Source organism: Monopterus albus, unplaced genomic scaffold (genome assembly GCF_001952655.1).
Source record: "Monopterus albus unplaced genomic scaffold, M_albus_1.0 scaffold97.1, whole genome shotgun sequence".
Classification (NCBI taxonomy): Eukaryota; Metazoa; Chordata; class Actinopteri; order Synbranchiformes; family Synbranchidae; genus Monopterus; species Monopterus albus.
This window is the reverse complement of record NW_018127977.1, coordinates 128252-145335: the sequence shown is the minus strand read 5'-3', so window position 1 is coordinate 145335 and position 17084 is coordinate 128252. Positions and strand designations below refer to the sequence as shown.

The window sequence follows — 17084 nt, the reverse complement described above, 5'->3', positions numbered from 1 at the left end:
GGCGGCTGAAATGAGCTTCCTCCGCAGGGTGGCTGGGCGCACCCTTAGAGATAGGGTGAGGAGCTCGGTCACCCGGGAGCAGCTCAGAGTAGAACCGCTGCTCCTCCACATCGAGAGGAGCCAGCTGAGGTGGCTCGGGCATCTGTTTCGGATGCCTCCTGGGCACCTTCCGAGGGAGGTGTTCTGGGCATGTCCCACTGGGAGGAGGCCCCGGGGAAGACCCAGGACACGCTGGAGGGACTATGTCTCTTGGCTGGCCTGGGAACACCTCGGCATCCCCCCGGAGGAGCTGGAGGAAGTGTCTGGAGAGAGGGAAGTCTGGGCATCTTTGCTTAGACTGCTGCCCCCGCGACCCGGTTCCGGATAAGTGGAGGAAAATGGATGGATGGATGGTTCTGATAGTGAAAACGCAGCAATATATGCAGTGTGTGTGTATACTATATGTGTTCTTTGGTATATTTTTAACTCTCTGTCTTCACCTCTATGTCTCCAGTGGACTGCATAGACCCCAACTGTTCAACCCATGGGGTGTGCATTCATGGTGAGTGTCACTGTCAGCCAGGCTGGGGTGGAGCCAACTGTGAGATTGCCAAGGCCATGTGTCCAGACCATTGTTCAGGGCATGGAACATACAACGCCGAGACCAGCTCTTGTACCTGTGACCAAAACTGGACTGGACCAGACTGCTCTTTAGGTGTGTTTCATGTTTAATGTCTGTGCTGTGCCAGTGTGTCAGTGTGTAATCCATTTGATTCCTTTGTCATTTTTTACCAAATCTATAAAAACAATAGAAATTATTTTTACAGCATTTGTAAAAGCAGCATTGTACCCTGTTTTGCAGAGTAAACAGAATGCTTTACAAAATTATAGAGAAGATAAAGAAGAGTAGGATCAGCACAAAATGAAAACAAAAAAGCAATTGCTGAGCAAGCCATAATTAAGATAATAGTCAGTTGCAAGGAACATACAAAGATGGTGATAAACAACTAATGAGACATAAGGTGAATAAGACAGTTGATTATGAAAAACCTGTACTTGTGGACATAATTGTGAGGAGTGATTTAAATGATGATAGTGGTTTAGCTGGGCAGGCAGTGTACTCTTCTATAGCTTGGTCACCCGTAGGTAAGTTTGAAACAGCCAGTAGAACATTAACTGAGGATGTCACACTTCAGCCTCTGATGAGGTGCAGGGTAAGTGACAGGGCTAGGGGCTAAACCACATTAAGAATTCAGTAAACTCAGTACATCTCCAAATCTGTTCTTAAAATAAATATCAGACAATGAAGAGAAGCTAAACTAGATGTAATGTGGTTTCAAGATGGCTGGCAGCATTTTCCACCCTGCAGCTATAGTTTGTAGCAGCTGCAAACAGAGAGCCATCTCTAGATAATGGACAGTCAAAGAACAGCAGTCGGGACAACATGACAAAGTGGCACATATATACTGTATGTTTGAGTTGTGTGTTGGGTAGATAAAGAAATTAACATGCTATAATACATGACTCCACCATTTTGACTCAATAACTGAAAGATTTGAGAATTAAAGAAAAACTAAAATTAGTCATAAATTGTTCTGCTTTGTTAACATAGCACACTCCTGTCAAATAACATTCATACACAACCAATTTGTAATAGCAAATGCTATGTGGGAAACAATTGTTCTTGGGTTTTTTATACAAATATAAAACATTCATGTTTAATGTCTTTACAAAATGTTGCATCTCAACCTTACCACACATCCTTAAAGAGAGCATAGCCTAGGCAGTAATCACAGTTCACCTAAACGTTTAAGGCAAAGCAAAGAGTTCTATACCAATTATTGTGACCTGGGTGACTGAGAATCTGCACAGACAGTTCTATACCAACATTTTCCAGGAGGTTTTGCAACATTCAGTGACCTACGTTTTTCCCTGTTCCACTGTCCCAGTCAGCAGCACAGCATCACTTGATCTACCAGTACATGAAAACTTCTATGGTTGTTTTCTGATCTGCCTGTGCTATAGATAAAGTTTGCTTCGTTTTAGGCACAAAGGTCAGGGGAAGTCTGTGGTCATCGTTAAAAGAAAACCACAAATTACAGCCTCTGTTGTTGCTTTGTTGAGCCGTTCATCCACCCTGATGTCCTTCCGTCCTTTTGTGGTGCTGTACCATCTTAGCTACTGACAGATTGAGTCATAATTTTCATGGACACAAGAGGTAATGTAAACAACGTAAATGCACTTAATATTCAATGAAAACAAAAGTTGTTTGTCACATTTGAACAAATGACCAGTGTTGTTTTTTCTGGTGAGGGCAGTCTCTTAAGCTTAGAGAAGGGCTGAGTTTCAAAGAAAGAGAGCGGGATCTAAGGTGACAGAAGAAGAGGTGAGAAAAAAAACAGGAGGAAGAATGCAGATCAGTAACAGATGGTTTGACATAAAAACAAAAACAAGGGGAAAGGACAATGTGTGTGTGTGCGAGTATGTGTTCTGACTCCCATTTGTGCTGCCTTGGCTGTTACACTGAATATTGTTTTGTGAGAACTATCAAACACACATCCAGTTAAGTATTATTTCTTTGTAAAACATACGCACACACACACACACACACACACACACACACACAGATACACATATTAAATAAATTAGATACAGTGCACACACACAGATGCACATAACCTTTTGTTCTGGCTTGTTTTTGACCTTTGCTTAGGACCTGTCGAGAACTTCAAACTCGCCCACAACAACACAAAACCGCACACAAATACACAAAATGTGTCCTGAGGCACTTCAGTCCTGTATATAGACAGTTTAGCAAGTGTGGCATTTAATCTCTTTCTTTCCTATCTTTGACACACATGCACACAATGTGAGAGTGTGTGTTCACATATTTTTATATTGAATCACAACTAGTGACATTAGCTACGTTATTATGTGCAGCAAGTTGTTCTGATGCTTGCAGTGCACTTATATTTACAGTATGTGCTGTGAGAGTACAGACAATACTGGAATTATGATGCATATTTCACATTTGGCATATTTATGTTGCTTATAATGCTTCTGAAGTTTTGCTAAAGTACAGTAATGGTTCTGTATTGATGTTCCACAAACCATTAATGACAGATGTATAAATGCATGTGTATTAATATTTTTCTTTCTTCCTCCAACAGAAGTGTGTGAAGTGGACTGTGGCAGCCATGGTGTGTGTTACAGTGGTGTGTGTCGGTGCGAGGAGGGCTGGACAGGAACTGTGTGTGACCAGAAGGCCTGCCACCCACTCTGCAGCAAGAATGGAGTGTGTAAGGAGGGAAAGTGTGAGTGTGACCAGGGCTGGACAGGGGAGCACTGCAATATTGGTGAGTGTATGATATACACACATAGTACAGTAATACCACTAGTGAAAATGAGATCTAGGTTGTAAAAAACAGAACTGCCCTCTAGCATCAGTCAAGGCTGGCACCTCACTGGGAAATGTGACTATCAGCTCCTTTTTATTACCTGTAGTTGCTACCTTTGTCTATCTGCCATTTGGTGCTAAGCAGCTACAGTGGACTGAAAACAGCTGCTACTGCTCAAGATGATTATGATGCTTATGTGAGCAATGAGATAAAAAGTAAAACTCTGGCAATATAAAAACAAAAACAAAAAGAGCTGAAAGACAGTGAAATGCAGTCTGGTGATTCTCTGTGGGTTTGCAGCATGAGCGACACCTTTTACAGACACATTCAATAAAAATGTCTCTCCACATGCTGCTCACACATACACATATGCATGCTCAGTGTTGATTTTTCTTTCCTTTGTTTGGTATGTGCATTACTGACAGTTGGATTGTGTTTTTAACTGAGAATCCATGGCAAGTTGAGAAACCCTATCCTGTTGTGTTGTGTGTTAAACAGTGAAACAAATGAGTAGTTGGGCCTTTGTTCAGCTCACTACCAAACTGTTCACATAAAAAGCTATTTGTTGTCAAACAGACAGACAGCTACAGTGTTGCTGGGAAACAGCTGCAGATTGACTTCAGTTTTTGTCGTTTCGATACATACACACAGGGAGACGGATGCTGAGAGCATTACAAAAGTGAGATGAGGAGAAATCCATTAAGAGTGCTTAACCAACAAACAGCTTGTTTGTTCAGATGGATTGTCAGACTGGGGAGAGGATTCATTCAGGAGCTCTCTTTTCTTCCTCTGTCCTCCCATCTCCAGCCATCACATTGTCATATTGTGTTTGTGTTTTTTGCAAACTGTGACCTCACAGTAAAATTGTTTCCTGATTCATTAACTGGAAATCACCCAACCCACATACTGTAGCAGCCCATGATTTTTTCCCCCTAAAGGCAGTGTAATTCAGCATTTAACAAGAAGATATAACACTAACTGGAGTTGGCCTGAGGGGTGCAGTTTGATATTTTATAGGATCTGAATCCAGTCTGAATCATATGGAAGATCAAGTAACTTGTTAGTTCAAATAAATCCACTGTTATAGGTATAACAGTTATATAAGATATAACGTAAGAATCTAGCCTTTTCTAATCAGGTTAGGAACCCAACTGGTCCAGCCAAGCCCAACACTGAGTGATTGGAGCTACAATAATTAGCTATCAGACCTGCACTACGGATATTCTGCCATGCTGAACAGCTATAGGGCCGCATACTGTATTCACCGCATACAGTATGTTGTTACTGTTTTGTGATTTTCATTAACCCTGTCCTCACTCATTTTTCCTTTAGCTATTTTTCTCTCTTCTGCAGCTGCAGAATTTGTGAAAACTAAAGAAAAAACAATGCTATGAAAATAATATTGGATCTCCTTTATCAATAATTTAATGTCAGTTAAATCAGTTCATATCAATTAAATAATTAGCTGTTATCTGTGGCTTAACACAAACTGGCTGTTGCACTGCTACAGGTCCCCAAATCTGATGGGACACTAACGCTGGGGGCAGGCTGAGGCCGAGCACTCATCCTTCTCAGGGTTTCAAAAATATCACCAGCTCTTATTTTAAGTTTTTAGACACTAGATAAGTATTTAAACAAATACTGAATTTTGCTGTTATTTTGTTGACTAGCATTTAAGGTAGTCGGCCACATTGGTTGTTAACAACAGGACAGGTGAGTGGTCACATTTAGACGCCATTTGTCTTTGTTTTCTCTTTGCCTATGTGTCCAGTACAGAGAGAGGCAAAACAGACTAAAGTAAACGGAGAACACGAATGCAAAATTTGACACCAGATTGTTTGACCACCTGAGCTTAATGAATCCGGGTATGAACATTGTCTAGCTATGCGAGTGTTTGAGGTGTGTCAAATGAATGGAGTGATGAATAATACGGGTCTTCTCTTTTTCTGCCTGTCTGTTTTTCCCTTTATTTGTTTGATTGAACTTCTTTGTGTATAATTTATTTTTTACTATTCTTTTCTTTCTTCATTTACTTGATTCACAGTCTGACTTCTGTCATATCACCTGCTCTCACTGATGGTGATACTGAAATTTATTTACTTATTTATTTGTTTGTTTATTTTTACCATTCTTCAGCTTATTTTTCTGGACTAAATACTCTCTTTCTATGTATCTTTTTTGTTTATTTTTTTTCCTTCTTTCTTAAAGCTCACAATCCGGACATTAGAGTAAAAGGTACTGTACTCTTTTCTGTTCTTCTCATCAGCATTTCCTGCTCCTCCCTTCATCCTTTGCTGTTCTCTTCATATACTGTGTAGTTGTGGCTGCATCAGTGATAGGTTGTTTTATTTATTTATTTAGTCGTACTGGTTTGTTTTTTTTTTTCGTTTTTGTTTTTTGTTTTTTTCATTTTGGGTATCTGGAGTATTTTTGTATTTTTTGGTTTTCCCCTTCCTCAATTTGCCAGCTCTGATGACGTGCACTTTTACTGCCGCTTTAAACATTTTAGAATGTTAATATTGTCCTAAGCCAAATGTTTCTTTTGTCCATCAAGTAGCACACTTGGATTTTTAACAGATAAAATAAAATTAAATCCTGGAGAGTATATTAACATTATAGCTGGCATTGAACGAATGTGATTATATTCCTCTCTGTATGTTGTCCACTGGACCCTCAGGCGTAGCTTCACTCTTTGACATTTAGAATGCTGTATTTTGGTTTTTGACAAAAAAAATAACAACAACTATTAATTGTTCTTTCCCATTAACAGTTACGGAAAATATAGATTAATGTTGGTTTAACATTGATTACATAAAGACGGGTGACAAATCAAAGAGAAAACCTAACATTAAGTGTCTCAGTAAGTTGCTGGGCCACCACGCACCACCAGAACTTCAGTGCACCTTGGCATTGGTTCTGCAAGTCTCTGGGCTTTACTGGAGGGATTCTTCCAAAAGATATTCCCTCATTTGGTGTTTTGATGATATAGGTGTTCAACTGGGCTGAGACCTGGTGACTGTGAAGGCCACAGTGTCTGATTCACATCAGTTTCATCCTCATCAAACCATTCAGTGAGCCCTCATGTACTATGGATGGGGGGCGCTGTCATCCTGGAAGAGCGCACTCCCATCAGGATAGAAATATTTCATCATAATATAAAGGTGATCACTCTGAACAACTTTGTGTTGATTTGCAGTGACCCTTCTTTCTAAGGGGACAAGTAACCCAGCCATGCCAGTATCTGCATTGATTATGCTTTTCTACTCAGTTATTCAGGTTTCTCTTTTAATTTGTCACCTGTTTGTATATATTTCAAGCTTTCTGTACAGTGAATTACTGTCAGGTTTCTCTTTTAATTTGTCACCTGTCTGTATATATTTCAAGCTTTCTGTACAGCTGTCTGTATGTAGGACAGTGATTGAGTTTCCCTTGACTGTAATACTGCACAGTATGTTGAAACGAGATCACCAAAAGGGAAACTGGTTAAAAATCACCCTTGAAATTCATCAAATTCCTATTTAACTGTTAATGTTCTCCCTGTTCCTTTATACCCGCTGTTTGACAGGGACTTGGGACAATCTAATAGTGAAGTCACATTTTGACTTTTAGATGAAAATAATATTGAACGTTTTGGATGTAGACCTGGGAGTACTGGCTCTGCTTTCATCTTAGTTTGTCTTTAAGTTATGAAGCTTTTTCCGCTCCTGTGTGTGTGTGTGTGTGTGTGTGTGTGTGTGAATGGGTTTAAATAATTGGACTCACTCACAGATTGCTTTCCTACTAAAAATATCTGTTGTGTTATTATCAACAGGACATTTGTATAATTGCAAGTACTGGCACAATTGCAAAGTAAATGTGTGACAGTCTTACACTAAATAATTTTAGCTGATTTTAGCCACCTTCTGTGCAGCATGGGAATACTATAGATAGGGAGCTTGAGTGTACTTGCTTAGAGGCAGTACTGGGTAGTGGAAATAAAACATTAACATGAGATGGCGTTCCGTTACTTATTTTAATGATTACAACTGCACTCATGTTAACTGGTACTTGCAGCTGTAATTGCTATAGGCTTCTTTATTGATTTATTGCACGTTATTGCATCTGACTCACAAATGGTATAAATCTGAATATAGTGTCTGAGCTCCAAAACGTTTCTGAAGGGCTGTTCCAAGGCTGACTGGCATCCTTGTTGGCTGTTGAGGGAAGGAAACAGCCACATCACAGCTGAGCATGATAAACTGAGCAGTGTGTGAGTCAACTAAATATGTACTATATGAAACATACCCTACGTCAGAGTACTGCAGTGATGCAACTCCTCGTATAATCTTTATTCAGAGGAAATGTTATTTGAGAATTCCTCTCTGTTTATATAAAAGATAATATTTGTGAAACTTAAAAAACAGTTTTATCAGCTGCCTTTTGTCCTTCTCCCCTCTTGTGTGATTAAAATGTGAATGGAGACAGATTTGAATGAACTGATTTTTACACTGTGAAGGTTCTAGTACTGTGTCTTTATGGTATTCCCGTGAACCCAGCTCTCCTTTCCTGTCTTCCTCTTCCTTTGGCTGCCATTTTCATCAGTCCATCACAGAAAGTATATCTGGCAGTGCTGCTTTTGTTTCGATTTACTTTTTTCCCTAATTTTCCTCCCTCTCTCCCTCGTGCCCTCTCCTGTTCTCAGGATATAAAGGTAATTCATGCCAAAGACTTAATACAGGTCTTATTGTCCCAATGAACAACCACTTCACACTCTGCTTTCTTAACTGTAATTTCCATTGATTCTGATTGATTTTTATCATTTATTTTCCCAGGCTTATATTTTTTTCCCCACTTTCTGTCTTTCAGTCTCTCTCATTGCTCGGTGTACCAGTTTATGTATTGTCTCACTGTGTTACACTTCAGCAGTTATTTCTGTCTCAGTTTTTTATTTGTCTTGTTTGTTTTGGGGGTTACATCATTATTCTCCCTGTCTCTGATGATCACACAAGCACAGACGATACAGATGAAGATGCACGCAAACACAAACACACAAAAATGAAAATGCACACACAAACAGACACCAACCTAAAGTGTGTCACTCCTGTTTGTCTTGCATCCAGAAGCCTGATATATATGTATGTGTTAATTCAGCCAGCGGCTCTCTGTCTTCCTTTTATCTATCTTCACTCTCTTGTCTCTCTCTGTTTTTCTGTCCCCTCTGCCTCCTCACCGCCTATCCCTTCATCTATACCTCCATCCTTTTTTCTGTCTCTGCAGCTGGGCTTGGCTTGGTTCTGATACTCACCGTTTAATAATCTGTCTATCTGGTTGCCAGCCTCACTGTCTATTCTGTGATTGAGGAATGTCAACCACAGGCATAAATTATAGCCTTTAGAGGCATGCAGTCCAAACCACCCTGTCCTCCCTATACTTTGTGCACTATGTATCCATCTATGTGTTGTGTTTTCACATGGATTTTAACCTGTGATTTTGTTTGTTTTTCATGGACTAAAAGAACAAGACCAAAAGAATCCACATTTCTAAAGCACAAAAAGCATTGCTCTGAAGAGAAGTTGCTGTCTTGATCAGCTCGCTGTTCAATGTTAAAATTCCCTCAGATTTGGTTAGACTTCATTTCTATAGACAATCATGAACATTTTTAACAACCTCAGAATCTTTTGTTTTCAACATTGAATGTTTTTGTTTGTTTTTATGCCAAGTTTTTCATCATCATATTATGCAGCAGTGACATTTTCTTTCTTCATTTCCAGATGAAAAATATATTATTATGAAATATTTTCCAGTTGAAGTCAGCCAGTAGCCATTTTGGCTTCAGGAAATCTTAGTGGTTCATGTGAAACTACAACATCAGTGCATTCCACAGAAGACCGACTGTCTGTCTGTCTGTCAGTCTGTGCCCCTCACATGTGGGTTAATGTATTGATCTGTCTTATTCTTCTATCAATCTGTCTTTCAGTCTGTCAGTGTATTTGTTGGAAAAAGGTTCATCACACAGGACCAAATGCCTTTAAAGTTTTTGAAGTCTGCTATTTTTGGACTGAAGCTGCTGACAGTTAGCATTTTGTGCTGACATGCATATTAAAAACTTTTATGCCAAAAACAGCTACTAAGTATTTCCTTGATAAGTCTTGTGAGGTGAAAAAGCTTCTGAAATAGCATTTAGACCTCGTGGGAACAGCAAACCTCTTGAGTATGATCATTATAATAATGTATATCGAGGTGTTATCCAAATGACCAGAGTTCTTATTTTTCACAAACTGGTAAGCCTGTTTATTTCTGAACCACTCTGATCAAACAGTCTCACCACCACAGATTAACTGACAAATTAACTTGTGCACTTCAGCTGAAATAGAATTCATGAAAAATGCATATGGTTAATACAAATTCATATAGCTATAGTTTCACAAATTACCACTAGACAATTGTAGGTATTACTTAGAGATGATAGCAATAATTAAGATAATGAAACTGTTCTAACAGGTTAGGCTTTGCTCTTAGCCTAGTCTGAGTTGTGAGACATTTACACCATGATAAAGGCTGGCTGTTGTTAGACTGAAAATGTCAGATAATCCAGATGTCTCTCAATTTACGGTGTGTTATATTAGATTAGATTAGATTAGATTAGATTAGATTAGATTCAACTTTATTCTCATTACCCATATACAAGTACAAAGCAACAAAATGCAGTTTATCATCTAACCAGAAGTGCAATAACACCAGTGCAGAGTGCGAAGTATCTACAGTCTGTACAGTCAGAACTAATTTACTGATAGATATGTACAGTTGATATTTACAGTAAGATATGTAGGGTAATGTACAATATACAGCAGATTATGGATTTAAATGACAAGTAATGCATAAAGTACATTAAGCTTATAACACACTAGAGCAATGGGATGAAATGGAATGAAATAGGTTAGAATAAGAAGATAATAAGTTACATGAATGAACAGTTCAATGGATGTAAATAGTGCAAAGATAAATATACAGTATCTGCATGTGTACAGTACAGTGTGCAAATGAGTACAGAACAGTATCCTGTGAGTAGAGTATGTAAAAAATAACAAAAAATCACCTTTATTTGATTAAGAATGTTACACACACAAGGAATTTGTTTCTGGTACAGAACCAAGGCAGCCATCTGCGGTGCCAACTTACACTGATGCTCTAACCATTGGGGGCAATGCGGGGGTTCAGTGTCTTGCCCAAGGACACTTTGACAGATCACTTCAGTATTATACTTAACAGAAGTGTATTGCATTAGTCCTGGGAGAGATGAGAAGAGGTGAGTTGTGTGTAGTGATATAGAGGAAGGCAGAGGTGGGTCAACGAGGGGTGTTCAGACAGGCAGGACACCCAGTCACTGGACAAACTAACTACTCGACAGTGTTTATTATTTCCACACAGCCAATGCACCAAATGTACACTAACTGTTAGCTAACACGTGGTTTTAGATGTTTGCATTTAGCTCAGCCCAGGACTGAACACAGAAATTCAGTTCTTTATTGCTATGTCCCTCCACTCTCATTTCTGTATGTTTATGAAGTAGTTTCAAAAGCCCCAGGATGTGTGTGATTTTATTTTCCTTCAAGTTGAAACATTATGAACTTGCATGGGAGTATCAATTTGCACCTCTCTGGGCCTATATACTGTATGTCTAATAGCATGCCTCCACTGACCAACTACACTACTTCTAAATTTCAATTTGTGTTTTGTCCGAACACACAGTAAGAGCTGTTTCCATGGTAATAATCAATGGCATCTGTTTCAATTAATTTTTGTCCTTGTATTTACTGTGGGCATATAGGCATTATTTATTTATTTATTTTAAATACATTTGTGGCTGGTAGAGCTTTATTAATACACATGAAATTGTCTGTATGTAATTTACTTACAACTACTAAATTCTTCAGAGTATAAGTTCTCAATAGAGTGCCCAGAGCTTAGCAGCTTGAAGCGGTTCCCCATGCTTTATGCTTTACACCCTGAAGTTGCAATTTCACGTCAGGTCTAATTGGTCTAATAAACTGTAAGTGAATAAGCACAGCTGTCTACACAGGCCATGTAACAGCTCATGCCTGTTACTTGTATAACTGTGTACATTTCTTTCACGTCAGGTTTATTCTTCTCCAGTTTTTGTGTGTAACTACAAATGTGTACTGGGCTGTGAGGGCTGTTGGAGTTCTTCTAGTACCCAGCAGTACTGTGCAGTCACTGTGCTGCTGACCTGTTACTTTCACAAAGTTGTTGTAGACTATACTTAACTTCAACCAAAGTTCGGGAGAAAAGAACTCTGCTTAAAGTGAATTAACCTAATTTTATTTTTATTTTCATCTTGGTCATAATTAAAGTCTGCACCTATACCCTTGATCTGATGAGTATGGATTATTTCTTGGTTTATTCCTAGGCCATGTGTATTTGTTTTAATTTTGTCCAATAGAAGGATTTTACAGTGAACCCTGCCTTACTGTACACCTTAGGAGGCTGCTGACCCACCTAGACCTTTACCAGAGATTTATTGTCCATGATGGTCTCAATGCAGTTTCAGAGGCTTTGCCAAGCAGAGAAGGAAACACTTAATATATTGCATTTTTGGCATGAAAAAAGATCTGGGAAATATGGATTACTTTCATCTGTCAGAGCTCCAGTGCAAAACTACCTTCAAAAATGTGTACTGGTTGAAACCTATTTTACATCCTATTGACCCTATCCCACCCATTCACATTGTTCTAACTTTCCTAACGATATGTTTGTTTCTTGTCCCAGAGGGTTGTCCAGGACTGTGCAACAACAATGGACGATGCACTCTGGAGGCCAATGGCTGGCACTGCATCTGTCAGTCAGGATGGAGGGGGGCCGGGTGTCACGTAGCAATGGAAACACTCTGTACTGATGCCAAGGACAATGAAGGAGGTATATTTGCATACATACATTGTAAGACTGTTCAGATAGATGGTTAAACATTTGGCCAAACATGGGTTAAGGACAATGAAAAATACCAATGGGAGTAAAACGTAGATCATACAAATGTCCCAGAAATCCTCAACAAATTAGCAGTTAGCAGGTTGGGTTTTGAGTATCAAGTCCAGTCTTAAAATTTATGCCATGCTGTGATGGAGATTTAGGATTAATTCATCAATTATGGGAATGCAGTTTCTATCCAGTCTCTTTTTTTGGTGCTATCAATATGAATTTTCATAGCCATTTGTTGTTGTGCTGCTTGGCACTGGCTGTGCTCCATGAGTGCTGATGCTCTCATACTGGTTGACCCTCTTGTGAAGGTTCTCCTCCCTGAACTAACACAAAAGAGAGCAAAACATTTGTCCACTCCACTGATAGTTTCGCATTTAAGACACATGCATTTTTTTGCCGATGGTGTTTATACTTTATTTGCTGCTGGACCTTTGGTGTCAGAAGTATGTGGGATTTCCTCATCAGGCATAGAGTCAGAGGAATTGCTGGTCTTTCTGCTAACTTTGAGAAAAGTTTTTCAAGGTCAGATTATTTTGCCATAGCTTGCTGTGTGCTATAATATGCTAAGGCTGATATTCTGTTGCTTCCTTAGCTGAATGGTAGCCGGTCTTGTAGCAAAATATTATTCAGCACCTCTCATTGCTTTGGTTGATTATTGGCTGCATCAGGAGAGCTCAACTAAGATATCATGCCAGGCTGCAGGGTAGGCCAGTCGTGCGAGGCTGAAGAACAGATGCTGCTCCACTTGTCTGTGGTGACGTTAACTTTGGTGCCTCACTTGTGTAGTGAGATTGCAGGTGAGTCCTCAGAAGTGTTGTTGTACTTGAGTAGGCATCTGCCTATTTGCAGAGTCGGCAAACTTTTTACCTTGACACCACTCTGGTGTCATTACTGTCCAATCAGCACAACCTTGCTCACTACTATGCCACATTTTGTCCTTGCAAACATAATGTTACTACCTCACTACTGAAAGGTCAACAGGACATGGTTGAGCTGATAGTGAATTTTAATAACATCCTCTGCTGGACCACACGGCAAACTGCATCAAACAGCCTGCTGCGCTTATTGACATAGCGTACATTGCTGAATTTGAACAGGTCATTACAGTTCAAATTTTTATTTGCTTACCACATTTGAGCGAATGTTCAGAATTTGAATGAAAAGTGACAGCCCTACCATTTAGTGTGGAAAACTGCCTATATTGATTCCTAAAACTTAAAAAACACACCAAGACTCACTGGTTGCTGAGCAATGTATTGCAATGCAGGAGAAAAAATGCAGCCTCTGCCTTTTCTTAACAAAACATCATAATGCTGTACATAAACTTATATAGGAAAAAAAGAAAAAGTAACTTTCTCCTATTGGCTAACGAATTCCATAATGTCATAAAACTAATAAACCCATGGAATTCCTACATAAGACATTTTTACCTTCAGAGGGAACTCGGGCCCACATTCCTAAGGAAACAGAGACGTCCAGTCATTACTTAAACATTCCTTTCCCCTCCTATGAGGCCCTCGGTTTTGCTGGCCTCAGTTAGATTTACAGAACATAACATACAGTAGACTAAGGATAAGTGACTATACATGAATATATAGAAACAATTACTACCATATGAATAAATAATGAACTGTAAGCATATAACTGAGTTTACTTTGACAACACCCACTTTAAAATTCACTGCTTGTCCTTGAAAGTACGTCTGCAATTATAACTCACAGTAAACATGATTTGGCTTGTAAAACAGTCCTTCTGACAGTTTGTTCTGTAATGCTGGATTTTGTTGAAAAGTGATGAAAGAACTTTCTACAAGCTGATGCTCAGTGTCCATGGTTTACACTGACTATTGGACATGATTACTGAAATCTGACTTATCTCTGCTGTGCCATCTGCTAGCACAACTTCCACATTGCTTGTATTGTTTTTATCTTTAATTAAAAATCCTGGCCCTCCCTGGTTATGACTAGTACACTTGAGAGGCTAGGTGACGAGCTCATCAGAACGACATTCAGTCAGCTGTAGGCTTGATCAATGATCTCAGCTAATCTCTGCTTTTTGAACCTGCAGCTGTAGAGGTCCATGTTATTGGTCCATTGGTGGATGCCTTGGAAACCACAGTAGAGTGTTTGGACTGTAATCCCAGTATTATAACAGTACAATACTCATGTTAAATGGAAAAAAAGACATTTTCTGCCTCATTTTGATCCATCAGACAATGATTTCACCATTCCTCTTTTGCACCTCTGGCTGACCTGGCTGATGACATGGCCCTATTGATTGTATACCCTCACAAGTCAAATGGAATCTGTCAATACAGTGTTAATCCAGCAAAGAAATCACATTTCTACCATCTGATTTCCTCCCATAGCCACAATCCCAGGATTTTATTTGACCATTGTCTCAGTGATCAGCCCTCTTCTCATCCAGTTTCACAGCCAAATGTGAAGAGTTCATCAATCACTTCAAAGCTACAGAGATGAGGCTATAAATTCCTTCCCCATCATCTGAATTCCATATCTCTTGTTGGCCAGTTCCTTTTTTCACACATTTTGAGCCAGTTAATCAATTTATCAACTCCTTTTCACCCATCCAAGAAATTGTCTTCCTGCTCTCTAGAATCCCTGCCCACCTGGTTTTTAAAATCTGAATTTCACATCATTGGACTGAATATTTTATACATTATCAACTGCTCTCGTTCAACTGGCACTTTTCTCTATAGTTTTAGAGCATGCGATTGCCCAGCCTTTGTGAAAAAGTACGCCATTAACCCATTGACTTTTTTAATTTAAACGCTTCCTTTTTCATCAATGATTTCTCAACCACATACTGAATACTGAGTATTATATGGCAGTCTTACTATGAAAGAGGAATTCTATAGATTATTCATAAAAGGTACATGCAACTTTATAGCCTTTTGTGATATAAATGCCAAGTAAATTAGCAATAAAGTGTATACAAATCAGTCTGTGAGTTACATCAGGCTACAGCTTCATCCATATCCTTGAACCCAGAGTAGGTGCGAGTAGCAGAAGAATGTTTCAGTCTGATAGCCAGCACAACACAGGAGGGAAGTCCACTCACCCCTCCCAAGACATTCTGCTGTGAGGAAGTACCCCAAGGTGATGTGATATGACACCAGTATGTACTGACTGAAACAAATGCTGAATGTATATACAGTCAGGTTACATTCATGTACACCCTCCCTCCCTATCGTAGTAACCAGAGGTTTATTACAGTGAAAGTAAAATAACTCACTAGACAGTATACTATCAGGGCTTTCTAATACCAGTGTGACCAGTGGACTTCTGCGTTATGTTGTGGCTGGGGCGTGTGTGGTGGCTGAAGGACCAGCGAAACACCAGGACTGCGTTTGGAGGCACGTTCCGTTTAATCTGACAACATGAAACAATAATCAGCACCTAGCATGTGCTGCAGGACCTCAAGCCCAATCTCTTCCCAGTGGAACATATCAAAAGGGCAATATTCAGATAACATACCTGACAACATGAAACAATAATCAGCACCTAGCATGTGCTGCAGGACCTCAAGCCCAATCTGTATAAGAAAATACATCATGTTAGTGTGTTAGCAAACATCGTTGTTGGAACAAAGCTAAGTAATTAGCACCAGCAAATGTCATAACAGCGTAATAACAGTACATGTATGAGTATCAACAGTCATCGATTATGCAGAAGAAGTAAAAATAATGATGTGGGCACAATAAATAAAAGGATTACAATAGATAATAAACTGACCTCTTCCCAGTGGAACATATCAAAAGGGAAGAGGGTATGACACAACATCGTATTTATATGACAGACGGTGGGGCAAACGAAGAAGAAACAAGGCGGAGCTGGAGGTCGCAACCCAATACACAACATATAGGGGACACTTGGGCTCTGGATGTCAGGTATGGATAAACAGTGATTAAACCTAATAAACAACTTTGTGTAATTATATGTTATAAAATGGTGACCCGGTTACACCAGCAGTCTCTTCCATTTAATTTTCGGGACTCTAAAAGGTATGTCTACCACACTGAGATTGAGATAAGTGCTGAAATTAGGATGACCTGTCACACAGGTTCATCTACAGCTTCAGTACCTCACTCCAACTCATCCAGTGGATCCAAAATCAAGACCAAGATAAATGATTTGTTATTGTCAATTCACTATACTGTATGTGTAGGACATACAGAAAAATCAAAATACTGTTTCTCTCTCACCTAATATTGAATGCCCATACCATTTAAGAACTCTAAAAGTAGAATAAACATAGAATAAATAGAATATAAAAACTAAATTAAAGTAATTAGGATAAAACTAAATGGTACAACCTAATAGGCTATGAAGAAACCAAAACCATGTGCAAACAGTGATGGTAGTGCAAATAACAACAAGAAGATTGCCAGGTGGTCAGCATCACCAGGGGCATTGGTGATGAGATACATAATAGCTTATGAAATGTACATGGACAGCAATGCAAATGACCAAGAGCATTAGATATGACGTTAAAAAACAGTACGCAGCAGATTTACATATAATATAACAAAAAGAATCAGAATCAGCTTTATTGGCCAGGTGTTATGGACACTCAAGAAATGTGACTCTGGTACAGCGGCTCTCAATGTGTATATACATGTCAACAAGCAAGGGAATGTGTATTAGGGAAGAGATTTTTTTTTAAATTAAGGGTACTTATAAATAGAGATCTATACATACAGTATATATATAT

At 39.1% G+C, this 17084-nt stretch overlaps 1 protein-coding gene across 14 annotated transcripts in view; it reads left to right on the top strand.

The window, feature by feature from the left end:
* The window catches only part of LOC109965182 (teneurin-3), a 620836-nt gene that overhangs the window by 512450 nt on the left and 91302 nt on the right, over positions 1-17084 (top strand). For 8 of the 14 annotated variants that reach the window (XM_020608995.1, XM_020608997.1, XM_020609004.1 and 5 more), the window contains 5 exons: positions 494-694; positions 3150-3335; positions 5586-5612; positions 8059-8067; positions 12144-12290. In XM_020608995.1, the coding sequence (XP_020464651.1) occupies positions 494-694; positions 3150-3335; positions 5586-5612; positions 8059-8067; positions 12144-12290 (570 nt within the window). The remainder of the gene's footprint in view (positions 1-493; positions 695-3149; positions 3336-5585; positions 5613-8058; positions 8068-12143; positions 12291-17084) is intronic. The other 6 variants (XM_020609006.1, XM_020609005.1, XM_020609002.1 and 3 more) reach the window with 2 other exon arrangements.